Source organism: Leuresthes tenuis, unplaced genomic scaffold, assembly GCF_036924035.1.
Source record: "Leuresthes tenuis unplaced genomic scaffold, fLeuTen1.0.hap1 SCAF_3, whole genome shotgun sequence".
NCBI lineage: Eukaryota > Metazoa > Chordata > Actinopteri > Atheriniformes > Atherinopsidae > Leuresthes > Leuresthes tenuis.
This window is the reverse complement of record NW_027325357.1, coordinates 20036784-20050325: the sequence shown is the minus strand read 5'-3', so window position 1 is coordinate 20050325 and position 13542 is coordinate 20036784. Positions and strand designations below refer to the sequence as shown.

Sequence of the window (13542 nt, the reverse complement as noted above, 5' to 3'; positions counted from 1 at the left end):
TTTTGATTGGCTAGGATGCGGCTTTTACATGTGTTGGTCTCTTATCTCTTAAAGCATTATTTCCATGGTGATGCAACCAAGTAAGAAGTTATTAGCCTCTTAAAGATGAGCATGTTGACCAAATTCAGACATATGTATGAGCAGTTGTATGTAAACATGCAAGTGTGACTATAACTGTACCAAAGCTGAGACCAAACAACCATGTTGCTGTTCGGCTCAAACCACTCCTGGAGGTATTTACTCAGCTAGACTCAAGTGGACTCTGCGCATGTTCCAAAGTTTGATCTTTTTGCATCTTTTTGTCACAAGTAAATCAAAGACATCCGTGCTGAATTTAGCTATACCTGTGTGTAAGATGACCTCAAACAGAGAGATAGAGGGGACATGAGCAGTGAAAGTCATTAATAATACACAGATTTGCTCCATTCATGTTTACTGAGTTGCGGCCACATGAGCAGCACAGCTTCTCTGTTCTTCTTTGGTTTCTCGTTCTTTCAGCAGATTTCTGCTGTGTCAAGTTTCTACTGACTGATTTAACAGAAATACGCATATTGCAGCTGTAGGAGATGTGTAGGTGTGAATGTAACGTAAGATAACAATCGCCAACAAACTGACAGCCAGATGTGGAGAAAGTATTTGTTTTGGTTGGTTTCCATCATCACCCTTTGACCCACTTGTGAGATTCTCGTCAGCTTCTCATTGTGTCATGTTTTTTTGGGCACTGCGGGGGAAAAAGAGCTACATCTCGCACACGACGAGGCACTTTGTTGGCTCTGTTCTCTTCTTTTAGTTGAATGTGCTGTGAAAAATGCGTAACTTTCTACGTTCTAAGTGTGGACTGTGACTTATTCATACAAATCTGACTGCAACCGCTACAGTACTGTCAACGCGGCACAAAATTGTCAGTATTGCATTGCGGTTATTGAGTTGAATGGCCACACTTCAATTCAAGGCTCTCGGTTGACTTACCACACTGTATGAAAAGTGCCACTGATCACATGGAACATGAAACAGCATTGAGCAGTTATCTGTGCTTCTAGACATGCCTATTTTACTTTCTGTCATATATTTTTGCTGGCTATGTCTTTTTTTTTTTTTTTTTTTTTTTTTTTTTAAACGGAAGCCTGGTTTGATACCTCAGCCTCATTCGTATAATGATCTACATAAAAGGCCACATCACTGCACCAGGCTACACATTGCAGAAACCAGCTGCAGGAATTCTGTTCATCCAACATAGTGTTAATCCACACTGCCAGATGTTGTCTAGCTGCTTAAATGCAGTGTGAAAACTGGTATATATCAGTGTAATCTGATATGATTTCATATAGCAAAGTTTTGTGGATTCCAAAAGAAGCTCGGCTGTCTTTTTAGTTATATTACAGTAACATTAGATGATAGCGGCACACCTTTTCTACCTGCAATGGTAGCAGCTTGTTAGCATCAGTCTTTTTCTTATACACGACACTGTTCTTCTTTTACAGTTTAAATGGACAATTTTTTATATCAAAAGGGCTTAATGTGACTTTTAATAACAGTTTTTGCTATCTAAGCAAAAATATTCACTCAATGAATTACTTTTTTTTTGTATTAATAACCACAGTCTGCACTTTCTAATGTTAGCAGAAAAATAGCGGTTACCCAGGGTGAATCTGAAGTGGCGAGCGTTTTGCTTTCACCTTTGTTCTAAACACATTTCAGCCCAGTTAACTTATTGTAAATCTGCTTCGCACGAAAATGCCTCATTTCTCCTAAATGAGAGAAGTGCCTTTTTTTTTTTCTGCCTTACTATTTTCATCTCGTTGCATTCTAAACCACGAAACCTCCAACAACTTGTAACGTGCCTTCATTAGGTCTGTGGTTAGCATTGTAGTGCTGAAGCAGGGGTCCCGTCTGCCTACACGCTCACATGCACAAATGCTGTAAGTGATGACTAACTTCCTTGAGAAAATGGACTCGGCTTGAAATGGCATCAAAAGTCATTTTTCTGATGAAACTAAAACGTTTCCTAGAATATCACACTGATGAAGATAACCTGCAGAGTCAGTTCTCCTTCCGCTACCTGTGATGAGTCATAGTGCGTCTGACCTATATTTAACTGTTTTAATATATTGTCAAGTGTTGCTTATCAGATCCCCAATTCACTGCATCAGGTCACCATCTGAACTTAGGAAGTTCAGGGTTGACAGTAGGTTACATGATATGAATATTTTATTTGAAAAGCATGAATTGTTGGGGGTGCACGGAGGTGTGGTGGTCAGCACCATCTTCTCACAACAAGAGGGTTCCAGGTTCAACTCCCAGCTGGGGCCTTTCTGTGTGGAGTTTGCATGCGTTGGTTCTCTCTGGGTACTCCGGCTTCCTCCCACCGTCCATAAACATGCATGTTAGGTTAATCGGTGTCTCTAAAATTGTCCTTTGGCGTAAGTGTGAGCATGTGTGGTTGTTTGCCTCGTTTGTCTCTGTGTGGCCCTGTGATGGACTGCCGACCTGTCCAGGGTGCACCCGCCTCTCGTTTGAGACCCGACCGATGGATTAAGCGGGTATAGAAAATAGATGGATGGCATGAATTGTTGCGTAAAACAAACTGCTGACCAGACTGTTGTAAGCAGCTGTTAATCTTTAAGCTCAAATTGGCTCATAACATCGGTGCAAGGTTTTATTTAGTGTATATAGATAAAAATAATAAAAAAGAAAAGATGAAGAAAAGTTTTTTTTAAGCTCGCAGTTGTGGTGTTTTGTATTATCTAAATGCCTCCATAATATAATCTTTGCTGGTGAGGTGACTTCAAACTGTGCATGAGGGTGTTCATCAAAATCATCCATCATGTGCTGAGAAGTCACGCTGCCGACACCGTTTTTCAGAAATGCAGAGGAACTGGGTGGGGTTTAGACACCTCAAGAATATCTCCTAACCATGTGAGATTAATGTGAGATCATTTGCATAACTGAGGGATTGCCTCGCTGCTCGAATTTTCTGGTGTCCGTTTCTCGGTATGCAAAAATGTGAATGATTTTGAGAAGTTGGAGCCGTGGGACTGCCCTGACTAACCGCATGCACATTTCTTAGTCTGCACTTTTTGTGCTCCCATCGACACTTGTGTGCCTGAAGAATAGGTCCACGGTGTCACAAACCTTTGAACACACAGATATGAAATTGGTAATGATGGTTGCATATGAAACTCACACAGTCATACTCGGTGATAAGATTAAATGAAACTTATCGGGTACAAATTTCTCAAACTCTCGAGTCTGTTAGTTGCACATTTGACAAAAAGACCTGTTACCTTTTCTGCAAGTTTTGTGCATGGTCATGTCTTTGGTTTTTTTTCCTGTGTGGTCATTCTAATGAGCCATGTTGGTGCTTAGTTGTATTTCACGGAAAATACAACTCCTCAGTGCTTTAAACATTTTTTTCATAAAGCAAATAACTTTATAATTATAATAATTTTCTTTTAGTCAATGCCTCTTTAAAAGCCAGCTCTCCATCAGAAACTGCAGAAAAGACTGTGAAACAATGGGAGGACTAAAGCACAGTGGGTCTAATGGAAATGCCTACGCAAGCATAGTTTCTCTCTCTTTCTCTCTCTCCATCTTTTTCTGTTTCTTCTGCGTTGATTCCAGCTCAGTGAAGTCAACTTTGTTCGATGGACCTGAGCAATGTAGCTACAAACCATCTTTAGCATGTTATTTTCTGATCATTTTTAACACCTCTTCCTCCTTCTATTCGTGAGTTTCGATCAGTCTCGCAGAGTAACGCACACAAACGTTCTCTAATTAAACAGCTTGAACTCTGCTGCGGAAAGAAGACAATAAGTGCAAACATACGCCGGCTGTCAGACTTTGAGAGATGTCTCAGTCCCAGTCAGTGAGAAGCAGCCGAAGGAGGAAATAACACACTTCACACTTTATGCACTTCATCTTAAACTCGTGCAGAATGGGATTTTCCATCACTCTTTTTTGAACAAAACATATTAACTGCAGCTACCGCTTATGTCTCACAACAACTACCAGCATACAGTATTACTAATTAAGTTTTTCTGTTGTTGACTATATGGAATTCTATTAGTCCAAAATTGCTGTTGTACGTAAAAAAAAGAAAAGACCCTACATGCGTTCCAAATTATTATGCAAATTATATTTTAGCTTCACAATTCTTGCATCCATTGACCTTGTGAGGTTTTGGAGAGTTTCTATTATTATTTCTTTGCAAGACGTCAGAATAGCCTCCCAGAGCTGCTGCTTGGATGTGAACTGCCTCGCACCCTCATCGATCTTTTGCTTGAGGATGCTCCAAAGGTTCTCAGTAGGGCTGAGGTCAGGGGAGGGTGGGGGCCACACCATGAGTTTCTCGCCTCCTATGCACATAGCAGCCAATGATGCAGAGGTTATTCCTTGCAGCATGAGATGCTTTTGTCATGGTTCTTCTTTTTATACCATGGAAGAAAGTGGTCAGTGAGAAACTCCACATGCTTCTCAGAGCTCATTTTCACACCCTCAGAAACTCTAAAGGGGCCGACCAGTTCTCTCTCCATAATTCCGGCCCAAAACATGACTCCGCCACCACCGTGCTGACGTCGCAGCCTTGCTGGGAGTTGGTGGCCGTCCACCAACCATCCACTTGTCCTTCCATCTGGACCATCCAGGGTTGCACGGCACTCGCCAGCGAACCAGTCTTCATGTATTTCTGGGCCCACTGCAGCGTTTCTGCTGGTGAGCATTGGTTAGGGGTGGGCGAATAGTAGGTTTATACATAGCTTCAAGCCTTTGGAGGATCCTACACCTTGATGTTCGCGGGACTCCAGAGGCAGCTCCAAATACCCGTTTGCTGCTTTATAATGGCATTTTAGCAGATTTTCCCTTAATTCGATGTATTTGTCTGGCAGAAACCTTCCTCGTTGTGCCTTTATCTGCACGAACCCGTGTGTGCTCTGAATCAGCCACAAATCTCTTAACAGTACGCGATAAATTTTTTGTGAAATATGATTTTTGTGAAATTTTTGTGCCTTGTTCAAGGCATTCAACTATTTTGCGCTTCTCAGCAGCAGAGAGATCCTTTATTTTTTCCCCATACTGCTTGAAAATGGTGGTCTGCTTAATAATGTGGAACGTCCTTCTTCAGTAGTTTTTCCTTTAATGGGGATCACCTGGCAAACTAACTATCACAGGTGTCTGAGATTGATTCCAGTGATCCAAAGAGCCCTGAGACACAATACCATCCACGAGTTTAATGGAAAAACAAAAGATGTAATCTCTGTGACACATAAATACAATTTGGAACGCGGTGCAGAGTTTTACACAGTTAGGTCAGTTTGGAAGACGCGTTGCTCTTTTAAACAGAAGGAGGCCGCTTTCAGACATCGATGTCATTAGAGGAAGAGTGTGCATGTCAGATAGAGCTACACTGAGACAGGTGTATGATATTAATGATTCATATAATATAGTATGACAGTATGATATTCACAATTTGTACTGCATGTCCAACCAAAATAAAACTAGTATCATGAAATAGTAATGGTTGCTGTGCGTTCTCCTGTGACGAACTGAGTTTTGATGAAACTGGCTACTTTTACATTTGTCGTCAAGAAGTCTTTGGCAGCGTAGCTACACGCAACGGATGAGTTAAAGAAGATATGAATGTAGCTCGCTGTTGTGAGTTTTAGATGACCTTGTAGGGAACTCGAATGATTGTCGATATATATAGTTGCATGTTGTTGTCGGCTGAGGATTTAGAAGGATTTTGGCTGTCCTGGGGGGTTAGAGTTCATGTAATCAGATGTTAAAGGGGAACTCTGGTATTTTTAAACCTAGACCTTATTTCTGGCATGAAATACGTTCATCTACTCACCGAGAACAGTTAGGTGAAAGTCGGCGTCCTTCGGAAGATATTTAGAGTCTTCACATGCATTCATGGAGCTACAGGCAGCAGATTGTTTGATACAAATCGCTGACCTTGTTTTTGACATGGGGTGGCCAGCCAACAGACCAGAGACTACCTCTTCCTGGCAGAGGAAGAGAAGATAAGTACAAGGGGGAAAAGGAGCTGGCTACATATCATATGGCTAAAGTACAGTTAGATTAGCTCTTACATCATGGCGGGCTGTTTGGCTTCATCGCTTTTTGTTTTTAAATTTAGTCATGCAAAGATCCTAGATTTCAGAATTAGCAATGATTTCCCCATTTTGCCGATGCCACCATTGCAACACACCAGCATGACTGTATGACACAGTGGATGCTGTTTAGGGCCGCACATATGATAAGAGAAGCGTCAGTACAGATACAGTAGATTTATAGACCCCAACTTTTTTCTCTTTCCCCCCCCCCCAGTATGGATGGCGGTGAGCTTTTTAGTCGAATCCAGGACAGAGGAGACCAGGCCTTCACAGAGAAAGGTAACAAGCTTATTATTATGCAATCATTTAATAAGATATTTCATTGTACTAAATGACTGCACAGCTCACTGGTTCAGATGAATCCCAGCACTCAGATGAACACACACAACCGGGATACAACACCATCTTCTCCTGACACGGTGGCTAGTATATCTGTCATAATCCATCACTTTGTTTTAAAAAAGAGCCATGTGTCTCTTTACTTTAGAGGCATCTGATATCATGAAAAGCATCGGCGAGGCCATCCAGTTCCTACATGCGATCAACATTGCACACAGAGATGTCAAGGTTGGTGTCCTAACTTTGCAGTATCCCAGTGATTGACACGAAAATGTCCAGCTCTTCCTTGAGAAATTTAAGCATCAAGTGTTTGACGTTAGAGATGACCCATGTTAGATGCTACTAATCTAATCATTAATCACAATCTTCTTTTTGCTGCATCACTGAATACTTTCCACAGCCGGAGAATTTACTGTATTCTACCAAGAGGCCCAGTGCGCTGCTCAAACTCACAGACTTTGGCTTTGCCAAGGAAACCACTTCCCACAACTCTTTAGATACTCCCTGCTACACACCCTACTATGTTGGTAAGGATGGGCTTCAGCATCTAACGTCACAGTCGCTCCTTTTGTGACTTATCAGTAAACGTTTATCCTATGTTCTCTGCCTTTCTTTTTCTTCATTTGTGTCTGCAGCACCAGAAGTTCTGGGTCCAGAGAAATATGACAAGTCATGTGACATGTGGTCTTTGGGTGTCATTATGTATATCCTGTAAGTCAGTCTCATTATCTCTCCGATCCCTTCATCTTTATTCACTGCAGTATCTAATGTTGCCATTCTAAATGTCCAACAGACTGTGTGGGTACCCTCCATTTTATTCTAACCACGGTCTAGCCATCTCTCCTGGGATGAAGAGGAGGATCAGGATGGGTCACTACACATTTCCCAATCCTGAATGGTCTGATGTATCAGAGGAAGGTAAGACTAAAACTAAAATAAACCAAAAATCACAATTACTTACATGGTTTAGGAAGGCTGAATGGCTCTGGAATATTTCCATAGTGCTTTGATGTATAACATCTGTTTAAACAATGAGCCTCTGGTAGCTGTTGTGTCCAGAACTAAGCAAATTACAGAAAAAAAATAATAATCTAGAGTCTAGATTATTATTTTTTTTTCTGCACTGTGTTGGCTACCCCTGATCTAGACTTTTCTGATAGGTTTTACATATCAGCCCTTGTCTTATTTGTAATGCAAGCAAAGCTGTCCACTCTGCCGCTGAAAGCAAAAGTGTGCAGCAGAAAAGAAAAATAAGATACTGACTGAAATGTCACATATCATCAGTTAGTGTCACAACCATAAGGAAAGTTAAGAGGTGCAGACAGTTGTCCCACCCGTCACTCTCTTGTTGTGTTTCTCAAGTTTTGAGATGAAGGACAGATCTTTCAACAACGTGCCTATGTATTTAGTTATTGATTTGTTCATTCATTCATATTCTGAGTCCTGTTTTACCCTCATTCACAGCATCATTCTTTGAGGATTTGGATGGATAAACACTTGTTCTGTCGCACTCTAACACTCTAGCAACAGAACTCACAATTCTGTGGATCAGTGCTTATTTTACACTTGCAACTACCTGCACGAACAGTTGAGCAGGAAAGTGTTCCTGCTCAACTGTACATGCAGGTACCTCATTTAAACGTGCACCTTGGTCTGTCAGTGACTGTGTTGTGCATTGATCCCCACTCTCTCCCGCCTCCCGAGCGAGAATGTACACATCAACGCGCCTTTACACAACGTTTCATCTGCTTATCCGTTTGTTGTTTGTCATCATTGGGAAGAGTTTAGACGTCTTTTCACGAGTTACTCTAGAAGCTAACAGAAAGTTGTCACATGATGCAGATGAACGAATTGCATCTTCCAAAATTGTCAAAGAAAATGTGTAAGTTCAGTCATATTTTGTTGGAGACTGAAAGCCTCACAGCAGAACCTGAGCTGCGGCTGCAGGGCAGCGGCTGCAGGGGCTGCGGCTGCAGGGGAAGCGGCTGCAGGGGCTGTGGCTGCAGGGGCTGTGGCTGCAGGGCAGCGGCTGCAGGGGCTGCGGCTGCAGGGGCTGTGGCTGCGGGGCAGCGGCTGCAGGGGCAGCGGCTGCAGGAAGAGGTTGCGGGGCTGCAGGAAGCGGCTGCGGAGCTGCAGGAAGCGGCTGCAGGAAGCGGCTGCAGGGGCTGCGGCTGCAGGGGGAAACGGCTGCGGGGGGAAACGGCTGCGGGGCTGCAGGAAGCGGCTGCAGGAAGCGGCTGCGGGGCTGCAGGCCAGCGGCTGCAGGAAGCGGCTGCAGGGCTGCAGGCCAGCGACTGCAGGAAGCGGCTGCAGGGGCTGCGGCTGCAGGAAGCGGCTGCAGGGGCTGCGGCTGCAGGAAGCGGCTGCGGGGCTGCAGGGCAGCGGCTGCGGGGCTGCAGGGCAGCGACTGCAGGAAGCGGCTGCAGGGGCTGCGGCTGCAGGAAGCGGCTGCAGGGGCTGCGGCTGCAGGAAGCGGCTGCAGGGGCTGCGGCTGCAGGAAGCGGCTGCAGGGGCTGCGGGGCAGCGGCTGCAGGGGCAGCGGCTGCGGGGCTGCAGGAAGCGGCTGCAGGAAGCGGCTGCGGGGCTGCAGGCCAGCGGCTGCAGGAAGCGGCTGCAGGGGCTGCGGCTGCAGGAAGCGGCTGCAGGGGCTGCGGCTGCAGGAAGCGGCTGCAGGGGCTGCGGCTGCAGGAAGCGGCTGTGGGGCTGCAGGGCAGCGACTGCAGGAAGCGGCTGCAGGGGCTGCGGCTGCGGGGCTGCAGGGGCAGCGGCTGCAGGAAGCGGCTGCAGGGCAGCGACTGCAGGAAGCGGCTTCAGGAAGTGGCTGCAGGGGCTGCGGCTGCAGGAAGCGGCTGCAGGGCAGCGGCTGCAGGAAGTGGCTGCAGGGCTGCGGCTGCAGGGCAGCGTTTCCATTAAAACGTTCATATTTGCTGAAGTTAGGAAAGTCATACAGATATTTTTTTATTGCAATCAGTCTATACAAAATCATTCAAAACAACACAGCAAAAACATGTTTAGGAGTTGTTGTTGTTAATCTACTAAAAATCGACATCATTATTTAGACCCTTCCTCAACACGTCTGCAGTTGTCCTCTGACCCATCTGTGGTCCTTCCAATGCCTCCACAAGATGTTAGGAATTCACTTGTGCTTTTTATGTGACGTAATTAAGAAGGCACACTTCTGTCTATTTGCTGTGTTAGAGATGATGCCGTTTGTCAGAGTGAAAACCAAACCATGAAGCTTTGAGGATTGTCGAGGCACGTGGGTCATAGCAAACAGACAAATAAGTAAATGCTGTTGAATTTGATATTGAAGAACACAGCATTCCTTATTTCCGAATGCAGAAAGTTTGGAAGCACCAGCTGTCAACCTGCGAGATTTTCCAGGTCTTTGGTCTGACTGCTCAACAAATCTGAATAATCGAGAATGACTGCCATTATAGTATTGAAATATTCATAATAGAATACTGAGCATTTTCATTCGGTTTATTTTCAGCCAGCATCAACCTTCGACATCTGTTTTCTTCTCTCCTGCTCTGTGATCTTGTAATCTGTATTTTGATAAAACTGAACTCAATCACGTGCAGCTCACCTGTGTGGGAGAATTTGCATCTTAGGCGTCAGAAATGATGTTTCGTGGCTGTTTTATTGTTTCATAAGCTCTTGTTAAAATGCAGTCTGATCAAGGTGTTTCACCTCACATTTGCACAGTCGAAAGTGAGGCCTTATACATGTTGTTTGTTAAAAGAAACCAGAAGCTAGGTGGAAGTGGTCTGTACCCTTTTTTTCTAGAAAAAGGATGTGTGGGTAAATGTGTGGAACAGCTACCTCTGGGTTTTGTTTGATGTGCAACAGCGAATCAGTGTAGACTTCGCTGTGTCGCTTGCTGTGATCTTTTTAGACTTTGATTTCTCAGCAGCAGTATTCCAAAGAAATGCGTGAAAAGATATTTCCTCAGTGCTTTCTATAAATAATAAAACGGTTCATAATAAGCATGTTTTGTCTCATAATGCAGGGTCAAACTTTGAATCCTTTGGTTACACATATGTACTTGCCCCTTGATATCATAGTATGAAAGAAGTTTGAAAATGATTTATTCAAGTTAAACTCCAGTATGAATGTTTTATGTTTGCAGCTAAACAGCTGATCAGGACTCTCCTAAAGACTGAGCCCACCCAAAGGATGACCATCACGGAGTTCATGAATCATCCATGGATCAATGTATGAGCATTCTCTCTCTGCACGCTTCACTTCTCTGGTTTTAACACTTTGTTTGTTTGTTCTGGCTGACATCAGCACACTAAAGTAAGATTGGGATGTGTGTTTCCCTCCCAAAGCAATCGATGGAGGTTCCTCAGACCCCACTTCACACCAGCCGGGTTCTAATGGAAGAAAAGGATACATGGGAGGAAGTCAAGGTGAGACGTGGTTTTCTTTAATTTCTGTGTGTTTTCTCTGTGACCGTTGTTTGGTTGATGTGAAATACAGTTAGTTCTTAGCCCAGCAATCTACATCTACATCTCTAACATTATATCGGTGCAAACACTGGTGTCCACAGCAGGGGTTCAGATGTGTGTATTGCTGGTTCTCAGTCTATAATTGTAAGACCTGGAAAACACTGATTTGTTTCCTGCAGGTCGTTATTGTGCTGGGGTGTTACATTTACCTGCTTATGAAACTGAACTCAACAGGGTTTTTTCTTCTTTCTATTGTTGGAATGTTGGGTTCTTAGGTAGTGTTGGACATGTTGGACGTAAAGAACAACATTAATCATAGACTGGATAGTGTAGTGGTATGATTGCCACCTTTCATGTGGGAGACTTGGGTTCAAATGCATTAAAGGTATTACCTCCAGTAGGGATCCTCAGGCAAGACCCCCTTACTCTATCTGCCTACCTGTAAGGCACTTTGGATAAAAGCGTCTGCTAAAGGCATAAACATAATCATAAATATTGGCTCTGAGGTCAAAATCAAACAAACCTACTTAAAGAAAACTAAACTAAAGACTAAATGTGAATGTCCCGTGTATTTTGTACAGCGCAGCCAAGACATCAATAACTCCCTGAACACATTCACACTGAATTATAAGATGAAGCTTACTCAGAGACCCTGACTCACGAGTCAGTTTGCTGCTTTTTTTCTGTTTCGAGTGATTCCAGTGACACTTTTTTTCTCTCTCTAATGGAAGGATGCCAACAGTTATGTCTGTGTATCTCTATGGGAGACTTTGGCGCGTAAAGCAAGCAGTCTTTTGACTTTCTTCTATTCTTTTCTTCTTCTTTTCCCCGTTTCTCAGGAGGAAATGACCAGTGCCTTGGCAACGATGAGGGTCGACTATGAGCAGATTAAAATCAAGACCATTGAGGACTCAACCAACCCACTGCTAACAAAAAGGAGAAAGAAAGCCAATAATGCCATGCCAGACCCAAAGGCTGCAGCCCACTGAAAAATGCACGATTGCATGCACATACAAACACAGGTTGTGAAAAAGGAAGCAATAATTTGTCGACACGAGTCGCATTGCATGGATTTTCAGTGTTTTATTTTTCTTGGCAGATTCTAATGTTTTGTAAGGGTGTTTTTGTTACTCTACCATTTTAACAAACTCATCGTTCCGCTCTGTCGGAGACTATGAGTCGGATCTTGTGTTTTTACACCAGAGAAGATATATTATGAATTGGAGAGAAGGGGAGAAGAGAGAGGATAGATCTCTCTCCTCCTCTTTTTTTCAAAATATCAGGTTGTGTACTCCAAGGGGCTTGGATGTTGGAATAAAACCTGAAGCCTTAGCATTAGTTATTTTTCACCCCACAGCCCCCAAAAACCTGTGAATGTTCTATCAAATGGCTAAATCCCAAAAATAGAAACGAGGGAAGGTGATTATTTTTTTTCTTTCTTTTTTTGTCTGTACATGCAAAGTAAGCAGATGTATTTTGAACTGACAATGGAATGTAAGGAATCTGTCCCTGACTGTCGGAGTTAGCTGGAAGCGGATGCTAATTTCTGGAGCTCGGACTGGGAGTGTCTGTCAGGTTCAGTTTGTCTCATGAATGTTGAACTGAGGCCTATGCACTCCCAAGGGCAATGTGCCACTATGACGGAGCACCTCACTCGCAGCCCCTCTCTCCTACCTTAATCCATGCTTGTTTATCAGGTAGTTTTAGGACAGGGAAAAAAAGCCGTGTGTTTTTTTTTAAAATTCATTTTTCAATTTTTTTTTATTATTATTATTACCAAGACCGGCTCTTCTTTCTCTTGCATGTAGCTCATTGGAGAGTAGGAGGCAAATGATACTGTATTTTTTCATGGATTTTATGAACGTTTTAGCATAGGCCTTACTGAGTATTGCTGATCAGCAAACGGCTTTTAACCCCTCCTATTATTTGGTTCGAGCTTTTACCCGTTTCATTACTTCAGAATTTGAAAATGTTGCCAGATTATATTTCAGGTTAATGCTATGCAGATGTGTTCGTCCGCTTGGAATGACGTTTATACCTTTTGTGTTGTGATTTTTGTTTGCCACTGTGCTGGGGAGATGTGGAGCAACAGTAAGGGGCGTTTGTATGTGTTTATGTAAGCAGAGGCGTTCCAGGCAGTGTGGTACTGCTGCTTGCACCTGCCCAGCTGTCAGGGGCCTCAGTTTCAACTCATTTTGGCGCAGTGCACACTTCCTACTACACTGATGGGGAGTACAAAGTACTTATCTGCCTCTCATGATGGGGCACAGTGTAACATACCACCAGCAGACTGTCACACTCAGACTGTATAATGGTTTTATTCATTTTTATTCAGGACACCACACGTCCCGGCTCACGCGTTATCATGAGAAATAAATGTTGAATTTTGTCAGTTTGGTCCACTTCACTTTTGAAAATCACATCCACGATAACATTTGGATTTCACCTAAAAAAAAAACCCCAAAAAACAACTTTCACAGTAAAAATGTTCACTGAATGTTTGTGACCCACTTCCCCCCAAACACATTTTTGTAGTTGAAGCACAGATGTCTGTCTTTATTCTCGTCTTTTAGTCTGTTCAGCTCCACCTGCCGTATTTTTGTCTGCTTCAGCTTTGGATTAAAAAAAAAAAAAACCTA

The 13542-nt window shown here is 43.4% G+C and overlaps 1 protein-coding gene across 1 annotated transcript in view; it reads left to right on the top strand.

The window, feature by feature from the left end:
• The window catches only part of mapkapk2a (MAPK activated protein kinase 2a), a 33016-nt gene extending 19474 nt beyond the window's left edge, over nucleotides 1-13542 (top strand). The window contains exons 3-10 of the mRNA XM_072382441.1: nucleotides 6325-6389; nucleotides 6598-6677; nucleotides 6850-6976; nucleotides 7085-7160; nucleotides 7243-7367; nucleotides 10582-10667; nucleotides 10784-10864; nucleotides 11743-13542. Of these exons, the coding sequence (XP_072238542.1) occupies nucleotides 6325-6389; nucleotides 6598-6677; nucleotides 6850-6976; nucleotides 7085-7160; nucleotides 7243-7367; nucleotides 10582-10667; nucleotides 10784-10864; nucleotides 11743-11892 (790 nt within the window). The 3' untranslated portion in view covers nucleotides 11893-13542. The remainder of the gene's footprint in view (nucleotides 1-6324; nucleotides 6390-6597; nucleotides 6678-6849; nucleotides 6977-7084; nucleotides 7161-7242; nucleotides 7368-10581; nucleotides 10668-10783; nucleotides 10865-11742) is intronic.